At 45.6% G+C, this 14,987-nt stretch overlaps 1 protein-coding gene across 3 annotated transcripts in view; it reads left to right on the top strand.

The window, feature by feature from the left end:
* SLCO3A1 (solute carrier organic anion transporter family member 3A1) overlaps positions 1–14,987 on the top strand; it is a 314,561-nt gene that overhangs the window by 231,723 nt on the left and 67,851 nt on the right. For all 3 annotated transcript variants that reach the window (XM_030930383.1, XM_010361724.2, XM_030930382.1), the window contains exon 3: positions 8,687–8,785. In XM_030930383.1, coding sequence (XP_030786243.1) covers positions 8,687–8,785 — 99 coding nt within the window. The remainder of the gene's footprint in view (positions 1–8,686; positions 8,786–14,987) is intronic.

Genomic DNA, 14,987 nt, shown 5'->3' with positions numbered 1-14,987 from the left:
CCATGCCCAGATAATTTTTTGTATTTTTAGTAGAGACAGGGTTTCACTGCGTTAGCCAGGATGGTCTCCATCTCCTGACCTCATGATCCACGCGCCTCAGCCTCCCAAAGTGCTGGGATTTCAGGCATGAGCCACCGTGCGCAGCCGGGGTTTTGTTTTTAAATTAACTTATATGGTTCCATGAATGATAAACGCATAGGAAGAAAGACAGTACTAATATAATAATGCCTATAGGGAAATATGAGAATGATGCTAATCCTTTACACAATCCTGTATTTTCCACATTCTCTAAAATAAGCATAGTTTACCTAAGTGATTTAAAAAGTCATAAAAGAAAAGAAAATCTTGCTGTTAGAGGCACCAGTAAGAAGAACAAATAACAGCTGATGGTTTTTGAGAATGTCTGCGTTCCAGGAATTGACCAGAAGCATTCTGTGCACTACGTATTTGACCCTCAATAACCCCATAGGAGGTAGGGATTGTTGTCATCCCATTTTACACAGGAGGAGACTGAGGCCGAGGGAGCATTTGTACCATGCTCACAGACACATCAGTACAGCAGAGCCTTGACACCGATCCTCCCTCAAGGTCAGTAGTACCTCTGTGTCCTTTTCCACCCCAGGAGACTGAGGGTAAGAAACACGAATGGGTGCGTCTAATCTCAAAGTGAGTAGGGGAACTGATAGCAGTCCTTGGGTTTCTGGATGGCCTGTTTGGCTTTGCTTTCATGGGCATAAAGAGTTCATACCAGCGGGTAGCAGATGCCTACAGCTCCTCGGGCAGCCTGTGCTCCCCTCACCCAGCCCCACAGGTTGTTCAACACAGGAACCACGCCCCATGCTACACTTTGACAAAGAGAAAAATAAAGGTTCACGTGGAAGGGTCAGCATTTTTCTCAAACAGTGCGGCATGCACCACCATAGCCAGCCAGTGATAGTATCTCTTCCAAGAGTAGGCCTTCCGGTGAGCCTGCAGGTGCCCCAGGGCCAGGCGAAAGGAGGGAGAACAAGAATGGGTACCATGGAGTCTTCCTCTTGGAGCATCAGTGGAAACTGATGTTTATGAAGTGCTTCATCTGTGCCAGGGCTGGCCCCCACAGTTGCTTTCATTTATTACTCACCACAGCCCTATAAAATGTCTTATTTTTGCAGTGCACACTTTGTTTTGCACACTGAGTTTTGCAGTGCACACTTTGTCATAAAGTAGGTGTCTGTAAGGGTGTGGATCTGTTATTGGGCTTCTCTTTTGCTTCATTGCTTTGTTTGTTATTTCTTGTGCCAAAGGCACCTTGGCTTTAAAAGAAGTCCTGACATCCAACAGTTTGGAAAGTCTTGACAACAGTTGTGCTTCTTCAAACACGTCTAGACTGGTCTTGGTCCTTAGCATTTCTATAAAGAATTTAGAATCAGCTTGCTACCTTCCACAAACACAAAATGTTCCCTAGTACTTTTATTATTTATTATTATTATTATTATTATTATTATTATTATTATTATTATTTGAGATGGAGTTTCACTTTTGTTGCTCGGGCTGCAGTGCAATGGAGCTAGCTTGACTCACCGCAACCTCCGCCTCCCAGGTTCAAGCAGTTCTCCTGCCTCAGCCTCCTGAGTGCCTGGGATTACAGGCAAGTCCCACCATGCCCAGCTAATTTTGTATTTTTAGTAGAGACGGGGTTTCTCCATGTTGGTCAGGCTGGTCTTGAACTCCCGACCTCACGTGATCTGCCCACGTCAGCCTCGCAAAGTCCTGGGATTACAGGCGTGAGCCACCACACCCGGCCCCATCTATTATTATATCAGTAATAGTATTAAAGTTGAATAATTCTTCCTGGACCAGAAAATTTCAAGTTTCCAGTTGTATTTTCCAAATTCTTCTGGTTACATGCACCTAGCCTGACCCTTTATGTAGGCTTAGGGAGTCCCATGGTCGGGTTGCATCTAGAAGGAGGTACATTGAATGGGAGAGTCCACAGCACAGACAGAGACGTCTGCAGAGGGACCTGGGGAAAGAGCACTGGTCAGGGAAAGAGGAGGTTTGGGTCTCAGTCCCAGCTCTGCCCCCAGCTGGCCAGGTGAGCTTAGGCAGGCCATCGCCAAGAACAGTCACGCACTCCTTCCTCTGCATGGCCGCTGTGACTAGTGCTCTCAACCACACATCCTTTCAACAAACGGCGAACTTATTGTCCATCAGCACTGGGGCGAAATAGGAATATAAAGAAGAAGAAAGCATCATCTCTGCCTCAGGGGCTTAGCATCTACAACAGTGTGTCTTGGACTGTGCTGCAATCAATGCCAGGTCTGAGAAATGACACACACACAAAAAATGTTTTGTGGTCGAATAATTAACACAAAACCTTTGTGCAAGATTCCATTCAGGCATATTAGTATTTATAAGATCTGAGAAGTCTTGGAGTTTAACCCAGATTTGCTTAACGATTGTATTAGTTTTCTATCATTGCTGTGATAAATTATTGCAAACTTAGTGTAAAATGCAGATTTGTTATCTTATGATTCTGGAGGTCAGACATCCATATTGGGTCTTACTGAGCTAAAATTAAGGTGCTGGCAGGGCTGTGATCCTGCATGGAGGAGAAAATCTGTTTTCTTGCCTTCTTCAGCTTCTAGAGGCTGCCCACATGCTTTGGCTTATGGCTGTCACCATCTTCAAAGCCAGCATGACTAGTCAGCTCTTTCTCATGCCGTCTCTCTGGCTCACTCTGCCATCACATCCCCATTTCTGACTCTGACTCCCTCTTCCACATTTAAAGGATCCTTGTGATGAGATTGTGCCTATGGGGACTCTCCAGTATAATCCCTTAATCTACAACCTTAATTCCTCTCTCTGTCACCCAGGCTGGAGTGCAGTGCTGCAATCTTGGCTCACTGCAACCTCCACCTCCCAGGTTCACACCATTCTCCTGCCTCAGCCTCCCGAGTAGCTGTGACTACAGGCACCCACCACCATGCCCACCTAATTTGTTGTATTTTCAGTAGAGACAGGGTTTCACCATGTTAGCCAGGATGATCTTGATCTCCTGACCTTGTGATCTGCCTGCCTTGGCCTCCCAAAGTGGTGGGATTACAGGCGTGAGCCACCGCGCCCAGCCACCCCAGCTCTATTAAAGCACGTCTGACAATGTGTGGCACATGGTGTGGAGGACTCGGTGCAGGGTGGGGTCTTTCTCTAGCCCCTCACCATCATGTACTCTCATCTTGGTACTGCTCCTGATATCATATGATAGATTTGTGTTTGTTGCCATTCTCCAAACTCCACAAGGGTGAGGTTTTCGTCTGTTTTGTTCACTGCCATGTCCCATATTGTTCACTGTTACTAACATAGTCCTAGCAAGTAGAAGGTTCTCAGTGGATATTTGTTGACTAAGAGTAGTGGAAAGTCTCTCTGATAAGATAGCAGGCTTCTTGAGGGCAAAATTCTTGTCCAAGTTATCTTTTCTTCCCCAGGGTCCAGAGGTTGCTGGTGCTAAATTTGAAGATTGTTTAGTGTGGGAGAAGGCAGACTCACCACCAGGAAGTCTTGCTGGAGATCATTTTCTTAAGGAATTTGCCATAGTCTATACTTGGACTAATCTGTCATGCACAGAAACTCTTCATCATCTGGGCATAAGTTGAGATAATAAGCTTCTCAGGCAGTTTGCACCAGAGGGTCCCAAACTTTCTTGGTTCACAGCGTCCTGAGTCCAAAAGAAATAATAAGTTTTGTTTATCAAGCATTTAGGTTCATACTACTTAATAAGTGTTTCCATCCTAACAACATAGAGTAACTGCTTGAAAAACATGATACATATCAACAGAAAAAAATATATGTATGTATATATATATTTTTAACCATAATTGCTTACTAATGGGATGTGTGTCCTGTTGGCAAATGCATGGTTTCTGAAACCTTGGATTCAAATTGGACTTTGCCACCCCCATTTTCTGTTGCATATTGATTTCCACACTTGGTTTTCTCACAGCAACTATGGAAAACTCAGCTCACAAAGATGTGATGTCATTGAAAGAAATCCAGTGTTGAAACCATAGGCTACCATGGGATGGTAGATTCACATGTCCAAGAGATGTCAAGTATTGCTATGTTTCCCTCAAAAACTCACAATATTCTGCCTTACCCTTGTGAGTTCACTGCAGTACTCAATGGTGTCCCAGCACACAGCCTGTAAATTGCAGATTTGTGTTAATATAATTCACTGAAAGCCTGTGTACAGACCAGAATGCCAGAGCTAGATCACCATGCGGGGGCACTGCATTCAGCCCCTAATCTCCTTGTCCAGCCGTTTCATCCCTGGGAGGCCAGGTTAGCAACCCATTGTGCTTGGCTTGGCAAGCAGCAGAACAGTGAGGTGGACTCCAGATAGCCCATCTGGTCTGCACACTGATGAGGCTTGAGATTTCAGCTGCTTCCCAGCAAGCACTCCTTCCTGGGCCTGGCCTGCTCCCAGCTCCAGCCCTCTCCCCCAGAGATAGCTTTAGGAAATGAGGTATGGAGGGTGTAGTGAGCTTTGGAAAGAGAAGGACTGGGAACCCTGGAGGGCGCCAGCCCTCACTGTTGTAGGAGAGACACAGTGTAATCTGTTTAACAAACCCTTCCCTGGGTCTTTCTGTGTGCCACACACTGTTCTAAGAGATTTGCAAATAGGAAGTCATTCAGTCCTCAGCACAGCCCCATGACGTCGATCTATTATTACCCCCAGTTTACAGAAGAAGAAACTGAGGCACAGGACAGGAGGTTAAATATATGTTGCCCAAAGGTTCATGGAGCTGGGAAGTGGTAGAGCTGGGATTTGAACCCAGGCTGTTCATACTCTTACCTGGACTTTTCCCTTAGGGGATTAGAAAACCCCAGCAATCCTTCCCACTGTGCTGCTTTCTAGCAATGTGTTGGGGCTAGGTGCTGAACCACTCTAAGATTCTGTTTTTCCCCCGTGAAATGGCCCAGTAAACTTCTCCCTGGGGTCATTGAATGGCTTCCAGGAGATTAGGCATGTAAAGTGCTTTCTATTATCCAGGGTGGTAGCACAGAAAGCCTTCAGGGCTGCCTGGCTAGGGAATCCAAGGCACTCCTCCCCGCCGACGTACATGAACCTGGAAGACAGCAGAGGGCAGCACCAGGCCGCTGCAGAAGGTTCTGCACCTGGAGGCGCCGGCCCGTCATTCAACAGGGATCCTGCATCTCAGTGCCTGGCAATATGCCGCTCCTCCATTCAGGCAGAACGTTCGAGGTGGCTTTGCCAAAGCAAGAACAAAATCACAGCCTGAGAGGATGAATTAAGGGGGAAACCAAGGAAGCAAGCTCAGCATAACCGTTCTGTTAGCTCAGAACCTGCCTTGCATACCTGGGCCCTCTGAAGCTGCTCATTTCAGTTGTTGTCTTAAGATATTTCTGAAGGCACTTCCTGATGCATGAAGGCCCCTCCCACATCCCACCACCAGCATTGCAGGTGGAGGTTTACCTTGAGGTCTATGTGAGGAGGAGTGACATAGAAAAGTGACTAGAGGTTGCACCTGAGGAGGAAGATGCCATTTATACCAAAATACATGTGCACAGTGTCTTTGGTGTTTGGCGTGGGGTCCTATCAACTCTGTCCTGTTCGTTTTCAGGGTTATCTTTGTTCAGCTGAAACCCAGATGAGAACAGGACCTTGAAAAAGCCACAATCCAAACTCTGGAAACCCACACCCTCTCATAGAGGAATTTGGTGGAGAGGCTGCCTCAGGTTGTGGTGTCTCCACAGCAGGCCACTGCTGTTCCCTGTTCAAGCTACCAGCCCGGCTCACTGGCCCATCTGGGCCCTGTGGGGCTCCTGTGGACAGCTGAGGCCAGCAGCTTGAGGGACACCCCTCCTTCTCTGCAAGAGGGCAAAAGGCCTGGGACCCCAGCTGTGCTATGATGTCTGGCCAGTCTTCACTTTCAAGTCTACTGTCTTTCTTTCAAGTCTACTGTCCCCAAGCATGGGGGTAACAGCACAGTCTGTATGCAGCATCTTCAGCTTGTTGGGTTGTTTGTTTTTCCAAGGATTCTGAAGGCTTGGTCCTTTGACCTATTAAGTATTAATAATAATTCTCATTATTCAGTCTGTAGGGCATGGATCAGTGATGAATACATTGCTTGGGGGGTTTATTTAAAGGGAAGACGGTCTATGATTGTGGGTGATGGGGGAGGTGCCGAGAGTCACAGCAGATGGTGAATTAGGAGGGTAGGCACAGCACCCTTGGCAAGAGAATTGTATTCCTGTGCTCTGTGTCCCATTCTTTTGGGAAGGCCTGAGCAGTGAGTTTGTTTGCTGAGCCATCTCTAGAGTGCCCGTAACTCTGACTGATGGATTACCACAGCCTGCAGCCTGAATGGGAAGATATGACTGGCTTCAGGACTTTGCAGGAATCTCTCGGGTTTAGCGTGGGTGCCGCTCCTGAGTTGGACAACTGCTCTCCATGCCCCCTACTTCCTGCTGCTTTCTTAGATCCTCTTCCCGCTGCTCTGCTCCCTAACCACAACCCCACTAAATAAAGCCCCCTAATTCTAGTCCATCCCCAAAAGATCTTTTCCAGTAACATCCCCTGCCCCCAACTTTGTGTACTTGGTTATCTTAATCAAAGTTATGACAAACCAGAGATAATGTGCTAATCATGTGAACATCACTCCTCTCCAAAGTGATACATTTTCATTTTTTAAAATGCAGCTTATTAATAGAAATAAGATTCTGCCGTTTCTGGTTGGCCGTGGAGTGACTATTTGGAAACAGTGGAACTTCTACATTTCTTCACATCCAAGTAGGATTTTGCTGAGGGTGGACTCAGCCCTGTTTCTGTGATATAAAACATATTTTCTTCATTCTTTCCTTCATCAAACATCTCCTAAGTGACTGCTTTAGGGTTCTGGGTTCCTGTCTATAAATGTGTGTTAGTTCATTCTTGCCTTGCTATAAAGAAATACCTGAGGCTGGGTAATTTATAAAGAAAGGAGATTCCAGTGGCTTGGGGTTTTGCAGACAGTACTGGAAGCATGGCGTTGGCATCTACTCATGGTGAAGGTCTCCGGAGGCTTCCAGTCATGGCAGGAGGCAAAGGGGGAGCAGGCGCATTACTTGGTGAGAGCCAGAGCAAGAGGAAGAAGGGGAGGTCCCAGACTCCTTTAAACAATCAGATCTTGTGTGAACTGAGTGAGAGCACACTCATCACCAAGGGGGCAGTGCTGAACCATTCGTGAGCCCCATGATCTAGTACCTCCCACTAGGCCCCACCTCCAGCATTATGGATTACACTTCAACATGAGATTTGGAGGAGACAAACATGCAAATTATATCACGTGGCTTCCTTTGCCCAGTATTTAAAACCATTTGCTTTCCCCTGTGTAGTTTAAGTTGTTTTTCTCCACTCTAAGTCAATGAATGAGTTCAGAGGAGGGAAAGCTTCAAGTCAGCAAGGCCAGGATTTTTTACTGTTTGGTTCAGCACCGAATCCCCAACCCTGAGAATAGTCCTTGGCACATAGAAGGAGCTCAGGAAAACTTGACTGAATGGATGAATATGTGATTGGTTCTGCGACGACATCACCAAGAGAATTTAGGGTGAGTTGATCTACCCCTATGAACAGACTAGGCTGGAGAGCTACCCTCCACTGGGCTTAGGTTCCTTGCCGTGAAATTCGTCTCTCACCCTGCTCTTCAGGTGCCTGTGTGGCCTGTTAGCACCCACCCTTGGAGCTGCCTGGGTTGGAATTACCCATGCACTGACTGTCCTCATCAGATGGCCAGCTTCTAAAGGGAAGAGCCACTTTCTTGATGCTTATTTTTGCCTCCAGGGCCTGGAGAACTGTCAGTGCTCAAGAAATGTCTACCCAATTGAAACTTAAGTAGATACAGCCTGTGGGTTTGAGTTTGGGATCAGTACTTTTCCCAGAATGTCCTAAAATTTCTGTGTAAAATACCAGGTATTGTGTCCATCAGATACTTAAGCACTGCCCAGAACTTGCCATCTTCTCAGGTCCTACAGAAACGCTTAATTCCTGAACAGCTGTTATAGCCACAACAACAATGGAAACAGATAATGACTTCAAAACATGGAGAGAAATTGAAGAATTGAAATTAATAAATATGTAATTAAATGTTAGATATTTAACATTGTGGGAACTTTGCTATTTGCTAAATTTCAGAGTCGTGAACGTTTTATTATATTTGAAAATAATTTGTGGCGTAGATTATCCTCACTTCACAAAAAATTCCTGAGTTTGCACAATGGGTGTCAAGGGATCTTAGCCAACCATAGATTAAATGAGTTACATAAAGTCAAATAAATGTAAAAGCAAAATTATAAAAGTCTTTTCAAAAGTGTGGATTGCAGAAAAAATATTTAATGATAGATGCAGATTTTTTTAATATGTTTGATGTGGGGTGATGTCCTCTAAAAGTAAAGGACACAAATTTCAAAGCAACCTACCAAAATAGTATAGAATTGTAGCATAATATACAGTGCTTTCATAGAGTTTCCAAAAATTATAAATTCAGGCTTTCCCCTCTAGGATTTTTAGAATAATTCCTAATGTCATTTGTAAAAGCAGACATCTCATCTCATCCATGTAAAATAATATCCTTGACCTTTGGTGATTTTGCTCATTGAATAGCCTCTGTTTTGTAATCTCTTTTTTTATTTTTTTATCATCTTCTTTCAGGAATCCTGTTCACGATGCTGGTATTTGGACCAGCCTGCGGGTTTATCCTGGGCTCTTTCTGTACCAAAATCTACGTGGATGCAGTCTTCATTGACACAAGTAAGGAATATATCTTGATGTCTACCTTCCACCCACAAGCATTTCCTCCCTCATAAATGTGGCTTCAGCCTGTGGGTTCTAAAACCTTCTTGCTCAGAGACAGTCTTGGTGCCCCTGCCTCTGTAGCTGGGGCTTACCTGAGATTAGTTGAAAGAACATTGAGTGTTGATTCAGAGGGCCTGACTCAAGTCTAGGTTCTGCCAACATCTACCTAGAGGCTGAATAACCCCCAGTAGCTGATTTTACTCCTCAAATCTGTATTTTCCTTATCTGTAAATAAAGGGTAACAATAATTATATCTGCCTGGCAGATAAGAATTTAATGAGAGTGTCTGTGTAGAAATGCTTGGCATATGCTCATTGAGTGGTGGCCCATTAACCTATGTGAGGATCCTACTTTCCAAACTAAGAGTTGGAGCATGTGTTCTGGAAGTGCAAGTGTACGAATGGGGTCAGTGAGACAGAATATTGGAAAATGCTTTTAGAAGACACTGTTGTGGTGGCCTTTGTGAGGAAATATCCACATTCAAAACCATTTTAATCAGAACTTGTGTTCTTAGCAGGAAGTGCAAGTCTCAGAAGACCCTGAGTTCCCCAATCCACGATTGTGGGATTGAATGGGATGCGAGATCGATGGGCCAGACTGTGCTGTGGTGACAGACGGTCCCAAAATCTCAGTGGTTTTATACAACTAAGGTTTATTTCTTGGTCACACTACATGTGCAGGGTAGGTCGGCAGTGTCGGGGTCAGGGAGACTTGGCTCATCATGGTCACCTGTTGATCTGTTCTCAGGACCAGTAAGCATTCCCAGCCCCCCGGGCCCAGGCTCACAGAAGTTCCATCCTGACCCCAGCTTGCACAGTTACCAAGGCAGGAAACCAGTTTTATTCTGGCCCTTGAAACCTCTACTCAGAAAAGACATACAATGTTTCCCCTCATATTTCATTAACAAAAGCAAGTCATGTAGTGTATTGGTTTCCTGTTGCTGCATAAGAAATGACCCCAAACCTAGTGACCTAAAACAGCAGACATTTCTTATCACGCAGTTCTTCATATTTTTTTCCGTGGGTCTGGAATACAGGAGCAGCTTCACTGGGCAGTTCTAGTTCAAGGTCTCTTATGAAGCTGCAGTCAAGGTGTGGCAAGGTGGCAACCTGGTCTTGCGTCATCCCAAGGCTCAACTTGGGGAGGATCCACTCCCAAGCTCACTGCCATGGGCCCACAGGAGGGGGCTACCTCACCGTGACACCCCTGAAGCAAACAACCCAAGAGAAAGTGAGAGAGAGCACGTGAGGCAGGAGCCACAGTCTTTTTATAACCCAATCTCAGAAGTGACATCTCATTACTTCTGCTGTATTTTGTTTGTTAGAAGCTAGTCACTTGTTCAGGTTTACGATCGAAAGAGAAGGGATTATTACACAAGGACCAGAATACCAGGCAGCAGGGATTTTAGGGGACCATCTGGATCATTGCCTACCATGTGCGGTCACATCTCTACCTTGTGTCTGAAAAGGAACACTATATTTACATGTAGTTTAGCATGTAGCAAAGCTGTATTTCCTTTCTCTCTGAAAACAGGGTGAGAAGCCATTCCAGCCTTTGCTTCTCATGCTGATCTATCCTCAGGATCAATAAGAATTCTCAGTCCCCAGGTTCTCAATCCATCATCTCTTGACAGTGCTAAATTTACTAATTCACCCCAAAGAAATAATGTGGTTTTAAATCCAATCAAGTCACTTGGTGATTCACTCCATTAATCCCACTGATATATTTACTTGTAGCTAATGATGTTACAGATTTCCAAGTGGAAAAAAAAAGAAATCAGAGGCAGCCTTATTTACTTATACTTTTAAACTGCTGAGTCTGTTCAGAAGGTGATTGAGTGCTGGTGTTTTGTAGCCGTCAGCTGGCCCTTTGAACCCATTTCCTAGGGAGTGCGGTAAGGGGTGGGCTGGGAAGAGACAGGACGTGTGAAGTGAGTCGGTTTCCATCTTGTTCGTGTAGACAGGCCAGCTTCCACCACTGCACCCAAGGCAGCACAAGACAGGGCCAGCAGAGGGGATAGAGAGGAGGCATACTCCTGATGCAATGGGGAAGCCACCTTGAAGGGTAGCAAAGTGGCCAGGTGGCATATTTTGCCCTCAGTGGTATCAGTGGTGGCCTTTGAACCAAAACCCTGTGAATGACCAGATTATCTGAGCTGGAAAGAGCCTCAGACATCATTCCTTTCCAACTCTTTCATTTTACAAATGAGGAAACTGAGTCACAGACAGAGTAAGGGATGTCCCCAATCCAAGGAATGTATCTCTATAAAACCCACACCTCCTGAGCCTGCCTGTGAAGATTTCACTCACCAAACTCTCTTAGGAGAATGAAACGGCACCTTCACTCAGTGCCCGAAATGACCAGCAGGTAGACAGATGGCTGGAGGGGGCTTAGCCCATCCACTCCCAGTTCCCTCCATTTGCTGAGGCTGTTCCTTCAGCCTGAAATGCTGTTTCCATCTTACTGTGTTCAGCATCTCTGCCCGTTAAGGCCCAGGGTGTAGCGGTGTGATCCATGGTTCCAGTCTCATTGGCTACTTGGTGCCTGCATGGATGTAAGGCAAGTGGGCTCTTTTCAGTCCCGTGTGGGCATCTCGCTGATGGCAGCCTTCCCTACCAAGTTGATAATGGAATTCTCTTTCTGTTTCTAAAGAATGCAAGGTACATTGTCAGTCATGATCTTTGTCTGTGTCCTTCCCAGAGGCACCGTGAAGGTTGGTGCAGCTCTTTACCAGTAGAGGGCAAAAGAATATCATTTATCCTGTTTAGGGAATCAGCCACAGAATTCTGTAGTTTCCAGCAGTTTTTATTGTTTCTAATCTTGTGACTGAAACTTGCCGCCTGCGGGTGGATTTGGGCTGTATTTGAGGAAGGGATTCTTAATTTCTTTAGGGCCTCCCCTATCTTTTCCTTGCTTTCCTAAAGCAGTACTCTTCTGTAGGGCTGTCCAAGGTATGGGAACATTACTGTAGGCATTAATAGATGAGGGCCACACACGGACACATGTTTCTGAAGTCCCCACTGAGACGGGTCCAGGAAAATCAGCAGCCTGAAATTTGTGGGGAAGCAGCAAGGCAGGTCCACAGAGGGCCCTCGTTATGGGGTAGATGGAGGAGAGAAGGTGGCGTACACCGCATAGCCTGGTGCCCACACTGAGAGGAGAATCCAGTGAGGAAGCCTGGTTGAAACTTGTGAGTAGATGCAGCTGGGGGTGCCAAGGAGGGTTGGTTGTAGACATGGGCCAGCTCTGGGGTGACAGCCCCCACGGGGCACCTTGCCTGAAGGTCCCAACTGGCTCCACTTAGACATGGGCTGCTTCTGCTGCTGCCTTTCATCTGTGTTTGATCCCTACGTGGTTCCCTTTGCTCCTCAGCTCAGGGAGAATAAATCTGTCCCCTGAGAGCTGGGGGAAGAAATGATGGTGCCTCCAGGATTTCTTTTTTAGGTTCTTTATTAAACTGAACCCCAGGTGAGAACAGGACCTTGAAGAAAAGAAGGACTTGGTAGCAGAATACATATCTAATCACTGCCTTGGCAAGCCTTAACTATGTGGGTTTATTACAAGAAGATTAGTAATACCAGCAGCCATGAATTGGTCACTTATTAAAGCTGTACGTAGATTGCCTCATTGGAGCCTCAGCACATTCTTAAGGGAGTGTAGATCCTACTATTAGGTGAGGCATTATCATGCAGTGGTTAAGAATTCAAGCACTGGAATCAGACTCCATTTGAATCCTGACTACCCCCCTTACGAGTTCTGTGATCCTGGGGACATTACACACACATCCTGAGTCTGTGTGTGGATGGCATGAGCTACTCATGCAAAGCATTTAGCACAATGCCTGGTGTATAGTAAGCACACAATAAATACTTATAATAAGAAATCCGAGAGGTTAACAGTTTCCACAGCTAGGGATAGAGCAAGGATTCATTCCCAGGCCTGTCTGACCTCAAAACCCCACTCTTAACAGAACAGCTGGCTTCCCTGAAACATCTCCAGGAATGTAGCCAGAAGGGGGCTCCCTTCCATGGACAAAGGCCTTGTTGAGATGACCTAGCCTCACCACACATCCGTGCAGACTTGTCCTGAGGCACACACCAGCCAGCCTCACAGAAGGCTCTATGGCTTTTGCAGCTGGAACAAGATGCGGCCATCTGTTTGCTTCACAAGAAAGGTCAACAGACTGAGAGCCTCCTGCTCTGCTGTCCTGAGGGCTGGCTGCTACTGCTAGATTCCTTCATTTTGGGCTAATTAGCCCAATGGCTGGGATTCTAGATGTTCAATACCACCCTCCAACCTTAGCCCCTTCCTGTCTCCATTTTCTAATTAGGTTTGTAACTTAATGATACTCTTAGAATTCTTGAGTCCCATAGCAAAAGTGTGGCAACATAGGTTAAACAAATAGGTAAATGAACTACACACACACACACACAAAAAAAGTCAGTCTGTCCCAGGAGTAAGAAGTAAATGTCGCCAGTTTGCTTTGATCTGCTCTTCTCACGATCTCAGGTATCCTCATGAGTTTGTGGATAGGTTGGTTGGTTAGTTTTAAACTGGTTTAACTGTATTTCCAGTGACTTTTCATTTGATCTTGGAAATGGGTGGAAATCTGAGTGAGCCCCCTAGTTCAGTTGACCTTTGGCAGAAAGAGTAAACAGCTGTCAACAACTCTCAGCTTACCCAATACAAGCAACAAATAAGGAACAACCCAAAAGTCAGACACAAAGAGTGGAAGGGTTAGAAAAAATGATCTCATAAGGCCGGGCATCGTGGCTCTCACTTGTAATCCCAGCACTTTGGGAGGCCGAGGCAGGTGGATCACCTGAGGTCAGGAGTTTGAGACCAGACCAGCCAACATGGTGAAACCTGTCTCTACTAAAAATAAAAAAATTAGCCGGGCATGATGGTAGGCACCTGTAATCCCAGCTACTTGGGAGGCTGACACAGGAGAATTGCTTGAACCTGGGAGGTGGAGGTTGCAGTAAACTGAGATCTCACCACTGCACCAGCCTGGGTAATAGAGTGAAACTCCATCTCCAAAAATAAATAAATAAATAAATAGGGGAAATGGATCTAGAAAAGGAGAAAAACCTTCTACACCTGTTGACACCTATGTCAAGACAAGTCCAAGATGTGCCTGGCTTCATGACAGACATTTCCATCATGGTACACCCAGTGTATGGCTCTCTTTGTTCCACTCTGCAACCCTTTTCTCCTGTCCCCTTTACCAGACTTCCCTCAGAATGAAATGGCATCTGTTCTCATTGTCTGAAATGACCACGGGGTAGATTAGTGGCTTGATGCGGGAGTTGAGCCTATTCACTTAGAGTCCCCTGAGTGTGCCACACCTTGGCTCAGCCTGTTCCCTCAGCCTGGGATGCTGTCTCTACCTCATTTTATTCAACATCTTTCTTTATTCATGTGTTCAGTTTTGTTGGCAATTGAATGTATCTAAGTAAATGAGACAGATTGGTGCTTTCAGTTTTGTTCTGGGTATCTTACTGAAAGCAGGCCTTGCCAGAAGGCTGAAACTGCAGCCGTTTTTTTAAAGTTAAGACACTAACTAGAACCAAATAGAGAAGTAAAGAGGTTTTCAAACCTTCCTCCCTACCTTTACCTAAAACAATACTTTGCTATGTCAAGCCTGCTTGAGACGGCTATTCTTATAGAACATGGATTTTTATTTCCTAAACCTTTTGTACTAGTCAGGGTAGACTAGGTTATGTTGCAGTAACAAACAGCTCCCAAATCTCAGCAGCTTAGAATACTAAATGGTTCTTTCTTCTTTGTGCTAGATCCAATGCAGATCAACATGGACATTTCGTTTATTGTAGCCTGTCAGATACCATCTTAGGAGGAAAGACGGGTTGGAGTCATGCACCAGCTCATACACACTTCCACCCAGAAATGATACATAACCCCCTTGCTCACATTTCATAGGCAAATCTCTGTGGCTTATGGTTACACCTAACTTCACAGAATGAGGAGGTGTCATCCTCCTTGACATCAGAGGTGGAGGATCCAATGCAGACACTAATAACATCTACCACACTGTCCTCTTCCAGCCACACAGAGAACTCTCCCTCAATATCCCTAGTACTGAAACAGTATCTGTAGAGCATTGACAGATGATTGCCAGCAGGTGGAGGGAGATTTT

This window comes from Rhinopithecus roxellana, chromosome 5 (genome assembly GCF_007565055.1).
Source record: "Rhinopithecus roxellana isolate Shanxi Qingling chromosome 5, ASM756505v1, whole genome shotgun sequence".
In the NCBI taxonomy this organism is placed as follows: Eukaryota; Metazoa; Chordata; class Mammalia; order Primates; family Cercopithecidae; genus Rhinopithecus; species Rhinopithecus roxellana.
The sequence above is the reverse complement of the archived record's forward strand: the minus strand, read 5'-3'. Positions and strand labels throughout refer to the sequence as shown.